The sequence below is a fragment of the Silene latifolia genome, chromosome 9 (assembly GCF_048544455.1).
Source record: "Silene latifolia isolate original U9 population chromosome 9, ASM4854445v1, whole genome shotgun sequence".
NCBI classification, from domain to species: Eukaryota; Viridiplantae; Streptophyta; class Magnoliopsida; order Caryophyllales; family Caryophyllaceae; genus Silene; species Silene latifolia.
Genome location: NC_133534.1, coordinates 65,292,957 through 65,305,288, shown reverse-complemented (window position 1 = coordinate 65,305,288; position 12,332 = coordinate 65,292,957). Strand labels below are relative to the sequence as shown.

The 12,332-nt window shown below is 37.8% G+C and overlaps 1 protein-coding gene and 1 long non-coding RNA gene across 2 annotated transcripts; one reads left to right on the top strand and one right to left on the bottom strand.

Moving 5' to 3' along the window:
• Positions 1 to 270: 270 nt before the first annotated feature.
• LOC141602729 (uncharacterized) lies at positions 271 to 703 on the top strand. The gene is made up of 3 exons (XR_012524641.1): positions 271 to 344; positions 464 to 547; positions 641 to 703. It is a non-coding gene; the product is annotated as an uncharacterized LOC141602729 (long non-coding RNA).
• Positions 704 to 2,436: 1,733 nt separating this feature from the next.
• Positions 2,437 to 6,994, bottom strand: LOC141601143 (uncharacterized). The gene is made up of 6 exons (XM_074421412.1): positions 6,830 to 6,994; positions 5,945 to 6,724; positions 5,533 to 5,865; positions 4,379 to 5,437; positions 3,303 to 4,165; positions 2,437 to 3,250 (listed from the first exon to the last, which is right to left on the bottom strand). Exons 1-6 carry the CDS (start codon positions 6,992 to 6,994, stop codon positions 2,437 to 2,439), a joined length of 4,014 nt encoding a protein of 1,337 aa, XP_074277513.1.
• Positions 6,995 to 12,332: the final 5,338 nt, after the last annotated feature.

Below are 12,332 nucleotides of genomic sequence, written 5' to 3'. Positions count from 1 at the left end.
AGAAGACAAAGAGGACAAAGAGGAGGATGTAGAGGATGTTGAAAGCCAATCTGGTGAAGGTAATAGATCGAGTAACAGTGTTACTGTTATTACTTTTAGTTATAGTTTTACAATAACACCGTTACTGTAATATGTTATATAATCCGTATATATTAATAGTTAGTAATATAATATTCAATTACTTACTTCTGATGCAGATGAAGAGGATGATGCAGAGGAACAGGATGAATCTGGCAAAGGTCAAGAGGATGACGGAGATGAAGAGGAGGAGGATGATAAAGACGAAGAAAATGAAGACGACAAAGAGGGGAGTGGCGAGGATGATAAAGATGCATCTGATGAAGGTAATATAGTAACACTACTACAATAATCTAATCACTTGCACTAACACCGTTACATCATCATCGTTTATAGAGTTTTCATTTTACAAATAATTACTAATATTCAATTACTTTCCTTTTAGATGAAAACGATGATGCTGATGAATATGATGCATCAGGGCAGGGTGACAAAACAACTAGCGAGCCAGAAGATGGATCTGGTGAAGGTAATAGTGTAATGCTTTGTTATAGACTTTCTTCTTATCGGGTGCTTTTTTAACAAACAATTTAGTAATATATTTTCATTATCTGCTACACAGATGACAAGGAAGAGGCCGAAGGTGATGCATCAGGCCAGCCTGAAGATAACCCAACTAGTGAGGCGGGAAGAGGCATCTCCTGAAGGTAATTGAGGAATCTATTTAAACTCGTTGTGTCGAGAGGATGTAATCAGAACAATGTTACTTGTGACGTAATTTTAACAAAATTTACAAAGTGTATCTATTGTGCCTTTTTTGGTTCAAAGAAAAATTGTTAATATATATTGAATCCAATTACCTGTGACACAGATGACGAGGAAGAGGCGGAAGTTGATGAATCAGGCAAGCCTGAAGACAACCCAGCCAATGAGGCGGCTGAAGAAGGATCTCCCGAAGGTAATAGAGAAATCTATTTGCACTCGTTGTATTAGCTGATGTAACATCAGTAACACTGCATTCTTTGTAACAATCGTTATTCGATAACGCTATTACTGTGTCTTTGTTTTATCGAAGTTTACAATGATATATATATTCAATTATCTCACTACACGATGACAAGGAAGAGGCCGAAGATGATGCATCGGGCCAAGTCAAGAGAACCCAACGATCGAGGCAAATTGAAGAAGGATCTTCTCAAGGTAATTGAAGTAGCAAATTTACTGAAACACTGTTAGTATAACTATGAGGCATTGTTGGTCCGAAAAACATTAGTAATTTATATTCAATTCAATTACTTGTGCCACAGATAACAAGGAGGAGGCCGATGATGATGCATCAGGCCAGGTTGATGACCAACCAACCAGTGAGGGAAATGAAAAGGAAGATGACGATAAAGATGAATAAGAGGATGATGAGAATGAAAAACCAGATGAAGAGAACGATGATGATAAAGATGAAGACAATCTTTGGCGATAAAAACGAAGATAACAAAGAAGGAGGATGAAGCAACTGGTAATGAAGACGTCGATGGGAATGATGAAAAAGGCGAGGAAAGAGAAAAACCCGGTGAGGTCAGCTGATGAGACAGTTGGCGACGAAGAACCAATAACTACTCGGTGCGATCGGGTAGCGAGAAGATGACGACGATGATGAAGTTGATATTGTCAATGATTGCAGTGATGAGATCCTGTATGACGATTACGACGAAGATACTGGCGACCACTATTTGTTACATGTCGAAACAACTGAAGACTGGATGTGCGTGATGGATCCTCGCTACGGCTGCACAATCGAATGTGGCCTACCAGCTCCGGATCTAACACTTGTGTCCAAGACTATGATAAAACACAAGGAGATAATGGCACCTATTCTTGAAGTTAGGAAAGAAACAATTGACTATTGTTTTATCGACGATGACGAGAACCTCTCAGATACGTGAATACTTTATTTACTATTGCACTGTGATAAACAAAACGTTTTACTTTGCAAGTGAATACTGTTTTAACTGAATAGTTGTTACTGTTAAACTGTTACTCTATTAAAAGGTGTTCTGACTATTACATCTCATTGTCCAACAGGGAAAGGCTTGTCTCGTATGGGAAGTATCACTTCATTCCAAGGGAAGATTTAATTTCATTGGCTCCTGGTGAGCTTATTTATATAATGGTGACTGAATGTTGGTCAATGTTGCTCAATGACCTCATCTTCAGAAAGGTAGCAAGTGATACACCATTGAGGATCTTCATGGGCTTGGGTCAATCTGTATGTTATTGTAATAAATAAATTTTTATTCTTATTGATTTTGTGTTTCTATAATGTTTTTTTTTTGGGAAAGTTAAGTATATTAGAATCTCAAAACAAAAGTATTACATCCTACTACTTACAATAATTGTGATTTCCTACAAAAATGGGACAATTCAAAGACCATTAACTTGCTGTAACCAAACACTATCCTTTTGCTTTAGAGCACTCACGTTTAACCTATGGAAACGATGCTGAACATCATCCAGAACTTGTAGAACCAGAGTGAGAGGTCTCTTCACACAAAAAGACAGACGAGCCTCATTCCTCACTTGCCAAACATGATACAATAAATCCACGTAGCAAGCTCCAGCATACCTTTTCTGCAACCTCGTATATCTCCTATCAGTAGAAAACCAGTTCACCACATTATTAGCAGGAAAACTGATCAGTAGCTTAGCCTGCAGAATGTGAGAACAGCTCCTCACAAAAGAACATTCAGAGAACAAATGGGTATGATTCTCAGGCCAATCCCCAAAGATGTCACAAGTAGGATCCAAGGACATCCCCATTCTAGTTAATCTATCCTTAGTCAACAAACGATTCAACTGAATGGCCCAAAAAATAAAAGACGATTTAGGGACATTTAGAGAATTCCAGCAAAGATAATACCAAGGGACCTGAGGGTGCACTCCCCTCAGCCAATCATAACCAGCTTTCACAGAGTAATGAAGATCAGAGTTCAGCCACTTATCATTGGTGTATGCTTGCTTGAATTTTTTCATTATGAGGGTGATTTTCTTCCAAGGCCAGCTGCAGTCAGAAGGGGCAGTATACTCAGTCCAATGCTTGTCTTTCATATAAACATGACTCACCCACTTCACCCACATATGATCTTTTTTCTTAGCAAGCCACCACACATATTTTCCCAATAAAGCTATATTCCAGTCTGTGCATTTCTTAAGACCCAGCCCACCCTCAGGCTTAGGTCTACAACAGAGAGACCAACTAACATTAGGAGGTTTTGTATAATCAGCTTTACCTCCCCCATAAATAATTCCTGCAAAGAGCCTTGATTCTATTCATTATACCATTTGGGATCATAAAAATTGAAGCACAATAAGAATGAAGAGTAGATAAAACAGATTGCACGAGAGTCAATCTGCCAGCATAGGAGAGATGCTTTGCCCCCCATCCTCTAATCTTGGCCACAATACTATCAGTTAGCTTCAACCCCTCATGTTTGGTCAATTTTTTTGAAGAGATAGGAACCCCAAGATACTTGAAAGGGAGGGTACCTCTATGAAATCCAGAGACCTGTAAGATATTAGCCATAGCAGCCTCTGGCATTCCATTGAAATAAATTTCAGACTTCTCTTGATTAAGCTGTAAGTCTGAGGCAGCATAAAAGGTGGAAAAGCTCCTAAGTAACCACATTATGGCAGACTCAGTCCCTTTACTGAATAAGATGAGATCATCAGCGAAAAGGAGATGATTGAGCTTTATATGCCCACACAAAGGATGATAATGAAAGCCATCTTGCTGAGCAGCTACCCTTAGAATTCTGGACAAGTACTCCATACAAATAGTGAAGAGCAATGGAGATAATGGATCCCCTTGCCTAAGTCCTCTCTGACCTTGGAAAAAGCCAAAAAGACTCCCATTGAGAGCAAGTGAAAAAGCAGGAGTAGAAACACACTTCATAATCAGATTACTGAATTGCTTTGGAAACTTCATAGCATCTAACATCTGTTCCAAAAAGGACCATTCCACTGAGTCATAAGCCTTTCTTAGGTCTATCTTGATCAAACATCTAGGAGAGGCAGCCTTTCTATTATATAGTCTGACCAAGTCCTGACATATCAAGCCATTGTCAAGAATGCTTCTCCCTTTCACAAACCCACCCTGATTAGAACTGATCAGATCAGGGAGCACTCTGGACAACCTATTACAAAGAATTTTTGCAATGCCCTTATAGATTGTGTTACAACAAGCTATGGGCCTGAACTCCGAAACACTGCTAGGATTAGAATTTTTAGGAATCAAGGTCAGAGTAGTAGTGTTCACTTGCCTCAATAACTGACCAGTCTAAAAGAAATCTTTAATTGCAGCACAAACCTCATCACCCACAACTTCCCAAGTGTCTTTATAAAATTGACTTGTAAAGCCATCAGGACCCGGAGACTTGATAGAAGAAATGGAAAAAATACACTCCTTAATCTCACTATCAGTCACAGGTGCTAACAGCAGAGGTACATGAGCATCAGTTATAATAGGGTCAGTCCTTACAGTTGGAAAATAAACAGCAGCAGTAGCCTGTCTGGACCCCAGAAGAGTTTTATAGTAAGACAAGAAAGCATGTTCAATAGTATCCGTAGTATCACACATCACTCCATATTGATCTTTGATACACATGATACGGTTGTGTATCTGCCTTGCTCTGATATGAGAATGAAAAAATCTGGTATTGTCATCACCAAATTTTATCCAATCCACCTTAGCTTTTTGGCTAAGATAGCTATGTTGCATCTTGCACAGTTGATTATAAGAAGCTGCTGCCTCTCTCTCAGCAGCTAGAATAGTAGAATCAGTAGGACTGTTATGCATCTGAATCTGTAAATCCTCCAACAGCAGTCTTGCAACCCCAACAGCTTTCTCAATATCTGAAAATCTATTCCTGTTCAAAGTTTTCAGAGGAGCCTTCAACAGTTTCAATTTAGTGAACACCTTATACATCAAAGTTCCATCTATGTCAGTGGCCCACACAGATTGAACAATATCACTAAACTGAGCATCCATACTCCACATATTAAAATATCTGAAGGGTGGTTTTCTTTTCTCCCTATCAGGTCTCCTATAGCAAACAGAAGGATTGTGATCAAACAAACCTTCAGGAAGAAAGCGAGCATAAGAATCAGGGTAACAATCCATCCAATCAGTGTTAACCAGAAATCTGTCAATCCTGGAAAAACCACGAGCAGAAGGAATCTGTTTATTATTCCAGGTAAAAAAAGCCCCCTTCCCAGTGATATCCTGAAGTCCACAATACTGCACACACTCCCTGAATGCTGCAATATCATTCCAAGTTACCTCTCTCCCTATCCTTTCATTATAATGGAGGACATTATTGAATTCTCCACAAACACTCCAAGGTCCAGTATTGTTATCATAAACATCCTTCAGGTGAGTCCAAAGATCAACTCTTATCTCATCATCATTGAAACCATAAACCATAGTGAAGATAAAACTAAGTCCAGTAGCAATTCATTAACCTTAGCTGAAATGGCTTGAGCATCAACACTAATAGGAGTAACACTAAAGTAATGAGGATTCCAAATAAGCCAAACTCTGCCCCCATGATGAAAATTATTATTATTAATTCCTTGCCAAAAAGAGCCAAGATTATTAAGAACTAAATCAAAATCATACAGTTTCACTTTAGTTTCCACTAAACCATATAATCCTACATTATTCTGAGCAAGGAACTTCCTAACATCCTGCTGTTTATTCTTACTATTGAGGGCCCTTACATTCCAACAACCTATTTTATCCATTTGAGAAAGTATGTGGTATTGCTTCCATTCTCCCATTCGTTTTTTCTTTACCTTTAGCAGAAACAGCTTCAGCATAAGTCTTACTAGGTGATAAATGGGAACATCCCGTCTGATGCTCTTACCTAGTAACCTGTTGGAGTACTGACACTGGAGTAAGTAAAGACGAATTATGATGGACAACACCCCCATATGGAGCAGGAGATGGTTGTCTAGGAGCAACCACAGGATTGCTCACTACTTTTTTGACCGGTCTCCAGACTTTCTGAGGCACTTTAGAAACATTAGGAGGTTTAGTTCTAGACTGCCTAGGGATAGGTTCCTGCTTTGGCTTACACATATCAGTAGTGTGACCAATTCCCTTACATGTATTACAGATTGTTGGCTTCCATTCATACTCAACATTCACCCTAACCTCAACACCCTTCTCATCCAGGAAAACAATATGATCAGGAAAAAATTGCCCAATCTCCACTTCAACCAAGAGCCTAGCATATCCCAATCTGGTTTTCTCTTCAGTAGCTGTATTACCTTTCAGGAATTTACCAATAAGACCTGCAATTTTGGTCAAGCTTGCCTGACCCCAGAACTTTAATGGCAACCCACATAAGCGTAGCCAAATAGGAACAAACTGGACCCTTTCCTTCTGCATACTGCAAGATTCAGTCCAAGGTTTGACAACTAAAGGTTTATTATCAAACATAGGAAAGCCCTGCTTGAGTACCAGATTTTGAGTCTCAACAGATGGAAACCTCACAAGGAAAACTCCATTCGGTAAGAAAGATATCTTATCATATTTATGAATTCCCCAAATTTTGTCAATAAAACCTTGAAGGAGTTCCCAAGGAGGATTCCCTCCCAGAACATAACACACTACAGCAGTCTCCCAGAATTTAATCTCAGAATCAACATCCTCCACATTCAATTGAAGTAATGGTGGTGATTTAGAATAAGAATCAGTATTCGCAGGAGGAGAGGATCGTTTACCTGTCACAACGGTCTACCCTTCCTCGGGCACCTCCGCAGTCTCCATCGGAGCACCAGGAGAAGGAACTGCCTCCCCGACCAGTTCAGCCAACTCAATTACCGGAATTCCGACAATATCCCTCATATCCTTTGTTTTCTGAGCATCACAGGATTGAGGAACCCCAATAATCCCATGAGAAAATTCCGGAGATTCCATATCAAAACCTAATTCTTTGCAATTATTAAAAGACAAACGAAGCTTAGCACGAGATCGAATTCTACTATTTTTTTTATGTTTTTTGCGATTTTTTTGTGATTTTTCTTGCCATTTTGCAATTCAAAACCCTAGAAAATCTAGAGAGGGATCAGAGAACATCTCTCTAGCATCGCGTATATCTCTCTAGCATCGCGTATATCAGAGAACATCTCTCTAGCATCGTTTCTATAATGTTTATTGACTTTATATTTATATTTATTTTTGTAGGACGCATTGGCAACTATAGCTCTTGGAAAACCAGTTCAAAACAGACATTTAGAAGGTGAAGTTTTGCTGTCTTTCAGACAGTGGATCAAATACAACCCGAGTCCACTGAATTTCAACTGTGATATGGTAAACCATATTACTGTTAATTTCTTTTTTATTCTTATATAAGTAAAGTGTATAGAAGTTCTGTTTAGCAATGATATATATCTGCTTAATTGCAGATATTCATTCCACTCATTCTGGAGGACCACTTTTTCTATGCTTGCATAAATTTCATGTCGCAAACCGTTGACTACCTAGACAACAAACCCTTATATGCCAGATCCCGAAAAGCAAAAATGGCAAGAATCATGTAAGTTTCTCTACTTACAAGAATAATGTCATACTTTTGAATTTCCATTAAAAAATTTGGAAATCATTGTTACAAAGAATATAGATACAAATCTGAATGATTACTTTTTGTTCAGGCAAATATCATGGGGAAAATGTTGTCAGAAATGCAAATTGCAAAAGGCTCCAAAGTGGAAAGTTTCCCACTGCAGAATGTGAAATTTAAATGGCAGAGCATTGCAAAAAATGTGGATTGTGGGGTTTTCATGATGATGCGCATGGCTTTCTACACGGGGAATGTTTTTGACTCTGAGCTGGGGGATGAACGGAAAAGAATGTTGTACCGTGCTGAAATATGTGCAATACTTGTTCTTAACGACTTGAATCAAGTACGAAAAGAGGTGCAAGGGAGGATATCAAAATTCAGGAATGAAAGGGAACAATGAAGGAAAAGTGCTGCAAAAAAGAAGGTGAAGAGAAGAAGGAAAAAAGGAAGAGTAAAAACAAAGAAGCCACAGGAAAAAAAAAGGAGGAAGAGCCCAAACAAATAGGGTGAAGTCGGTTGCTTACAAGCGTTCTCCTAGAGCAATTGGTGAAGATGAGGAGATAATATTTAAATTTCATAAAGATGATGCTATGGGTTGTTCTCTAGGTCACGGTGAAATTGACGGTGATATATTCCTAGTCTCTGAATTTATGAGAGCAAATCAGAAACTGCTGTCCAATACAACTAATCTGAGAAGGCACGTTCTTGATTATGCGTTTATGGATGATATCGAGTTCCACAAAAGGTAAAATACTTGTTGTTACTGTAAAAGTGTTACTGTTACACTGTTTCTGTAAAAGTGTTTTTTAAACACTTTGTTTATGTTACACTCGTTTTCGCGAAAACTCTTGAGTAATCGACTCTTATGGTTCTGTAGAATGTGAGATCCTCGGCTACGTTTGGAGACAACAGGAGGTTGACAAGAGCTGATATACTCTCACTACGTCCTAGGAGTCACACAAATTGGATGGTGTTTGAATGCTGGTCTCTACTCTTGAATTACGTCGAGAACAGCAAAAGAGGCACAAGGGCAGGAGGGCCAACCATACTTTACTTAGGACTAGGTCACATGGTAAGTTGCATCGGTGTTAAATGTCTGCTTCTGTTCAATAACATATGATTCTTTTACAAGGGAAATCTAACCCTTACATTTTATTTTATTTTTTTTTTAAAAACTACAGCATGCTTTACTGGTTGTGATGCAAGAGGATAGTGAACAGTCTGATATAAAGAACGAGTTGTTTGAAATTTGGGATAATTTCACCAACGCGAGCAAGGCAAATTACAGACTTGATGTCGAACTTATTTTTATACCTTGTTTGGCTGGCTATCACTACTTCTGTGTGTGTATTAATTTCCTCAACAAAGAGATTAGTGTGATCGACAGTCAATCGTATGCTAACTGGGAGTCTTCATTCACTTACGACATCGCAACGACAGCAGTAAGTCCCTTGAGTTGTCAAATTGTATGTTTACTGTTTCAGTTTCAGTTTTAGTGTTACAGTAATACCTATACTGTAACATTTTTATGTTGTTTCAGTGTTACTGTTACACCTATACGGTAACATTGTTGATTACTCAGATTTCTTAATTGATAGTAAAAGGAAATTAATGTTCTGTTTCTGACAGGCCGGTTGCATGAGTGACTACCTGGACACAAAGGGTGACGTGAGGGTAACTGAAATGCTCCGCTATCCCGTGGTAAATGTGAAGTTTAAATGGCGAAACGGGCTTCCGTATTTGAAGAGTCACCAGTATCACTATGACAGTCGTCTCCAATTTTTTGGGATATGCAAACAAGTCTTCTTTGCTCAACAACACATTTTATCGGCGGGCATGTGCTTCCCAAATTGCTGCATGTTTGCTCATGGCTGACATCAACAAAATACGGGCTGAATTGTTGGACGCTGTTGAAATCTTCAAAAAATCAAAGAAAACAATTTGGCCTGATATAGCTGCAAGGAGGGAAGCCGCTAGAATGCTCAAAGGGAAGGCAACGGAAGATGAATTGTCAGACAAACAACCACCGATTGAGAATGAACCGAAGCCACTCAACACCCAAATGCCTGTACTTCGTTTTAAAGTGAAAATCAAGTGATGTACTCTGAAACAATGTTACTTTAACAACGTAATAGTGGCTGTCATAGACAGTGGAACATATTTTGGAATATTTTGGAATATATTACAAATAAGTTTGTTATCAGAATAAAGAACTTATTATATGCGTAATTCATTAACTATGTTATCAGAATAAAGGTGGCGATTGCAAAAGTGAAAAAAGAAAACATAATTTGACGTTTTGAATTCTTCACTCTTGCAGCTGTTATAACTGCACTTCATAGGGAAAACGAAACATGGGTTGGATAAATTTCAAGTCTTATTTTGTCTTTTCGAATTCAAAAATTAACTGTTTTTTTAAAGCATTTAATTTTGAAAACAGTTTTTAAAATGTTAGTGTTTTTTTTAAAACAAAAAAAGTCGAGACAAAATGAAAATAATGTTATCGTAACATCGTGATAGTAATAAATGAAAATTAGAATAAAAGATTTTGACGCTTAGAATTCTCCACTCTGTGCGGCATTTATAACTGGACTTAATTATGGGGAACATGCACGTGGTTAACATCAATCATCATTTAAAAACAGTTTTCAAAGCGATTAATAAAAGTGGTTTTTAAAGCGATTAATTTTTTTTTTTTTTTTTAAAATAACTGTTTTGTTTTTCACAATTATCTATAAATAATCTCATTTTAAAAAACACAATTATGTTACTTCAGTAATGACGGTTTTGACGCTTTGAATTCTACAATCTGCAGCAGTTATCTTTCTAAAACAGTTTTTCACTTTCTTCAAAGTGACATTTTTCAAGGCAGTTATTTTTTTTATTTTTTTAAAAAAAACTGTTTTGTTTTTTCAATTATCTATAAATAATCTCATTTTCATTCAACATTTACACTTCATTTTCTAAACAAAAAAATAAGCCAAGACAAATTCAAAGGTTTTTCATGTCTAATTTTTTTTTAATCTTTTGTAATATTAAATATCTATAAAGATTATGGATGGTTTAATATTACAACTGTTGCTAAAATTTCATTTATTATATGACTACCTTGCTCTAATTTAGGGAAAACAGTTTATGTTTGTTTATAAATAGGTTTTGTTTTCTCTAATTTAGGGAAAACAGTTTATTTTTCTGTTTTAATAGGTTTTTTTTCTTTTTTTTTTGTTTCAGCAAGAGAAAAATGGAACGAATTCAAAGGAAACTGGAAGAGACCAAGTTTGAACTGGAAGAAATGACAAGGCATAGAGATTCATTACTTGAGCAGGCTATATCATCTGATAGTAAGGTAATAGAAATGCTAGAACAAGTACAAGTGCTTGAAAATGACTTGAACAATGCTGAAGCTCATCTCAAGTTTCTGATGGCGGAAAACAAGTGTATTGGGAAACTGCTAGAAGAAAATAAGGTGAAGAAATACACTGAAACTAATTTAGACCGTCAATTTCTCCTTGGTGTTACAGCTCTTAGGGAGTCATATGCTAAAGTCAACCTTTCGATTAACATGAAGTGGCCTCTTGTTGTCAAAGCTATTGAAGAGATGGAAGGTTACAGGAATAATCTGAAAAAAGGAGTTGCTAGAGGGCGAAAGCAGCGTTCATTCTCCTCCTGTGAACAAACGACTAAGAAGGGAGTAAAAGATTTAATATTTCCTTAATCACATTACGATTTATGCTTATCTTGTGACACTTATATTTAAGTTAACTATCATTCTTTGTTTGGAAGTATTTCGTTTTTAATCAGTGTTTGTAACACCTGTTTTAATGAATGACATCTTAATTCGGTTAATTGTCCAATTTACTATTAGAATTGTGGTATATTAAATTGAACAACGATTATGTAACTATGTTTAAAATTGTCAAAAAACGCTCCTAAAACGGGACGGAAAAGGGTTTAGGGTTGAATTAGGCGGCATCGCTTCGCGGAGCCGCCTAATCCAACCCTAAACCCTTTTCCTTAAACAAAGGTTGTTCGTAGTACAACACTGTTACAGTAAAACCAAACTAAACCCTAGGGAAGGACGGGATATACCCTGTCGTAGACGGGATTTAAATTTGGGGAAAAACGCTCCTAAAACGTACGACAGGATTTAAATTTGGGGAAAAACGCTCCTAAAACGGGACGGAAAAGGGTTTAGGGTTGGATTAGGCGGCACCGCTTCGCGGAGCCGCCTAATCCAACCCTAAACCCTTTTCCTTAAACAAAGGTTGTTCGTAGTACAACACTGTTACAGTAAAACCAAAACTAAACACTAGGGAAGGACGGGTGATACCCTGTCGTGGACGGGATTTAAATTTGGGGAAAAACGCTAATAAAACGGGACGGAAAAGGGTTTAGGGTTGGATTAGGCGGCACCGCTTCGCGGAGCCGCCTAATCCACCGTAAACCCTTTTCCTTAAAAAATCGTGGTGCAAAAAAACCAAAACTAAACCCTACGGAAGGACGAGTGATACCCTGTCGTGGACGGAATTTAAATTTGGGGAAAAACGCTCCTAAAACGTACGACAGGATTTAAATTTGGAGGAAAACGCTCCTAAAACGGGACGGAAAAGGGTTTAGGCTTGGATTAGGCGGCACCGTTTCGCGGAGCCGCCTAATCCAACCCTAAACGTTTTTCCTTAAAAAATCGTGGTGCAA

Bases quoted from the DNA above. Each gene is read 5' to 3' on its own strand.
- LOC141601143 (XM_074421412.1), bottom strand. From the start codon at position 6,994: ATGGAATCTCCGGAATTTTCTCATGGGATTATTGGGGTTCCTCAATCC. The intron at 6,725-6,829 runs GTGCCCGAGGAA...TTGAATGTGGAG, and splicing joins CTCCGATGGAGACTGCGGAG to GATGTTGATTCTGAGATTAA. The intron at 3,251-3,302 runs GTAAAGCTGATT...TCTCTGTTGTAG, and splicing joins AGGAATTATTTATGGGGGAG to ACCTAAGCCTGAGGGTGGGC.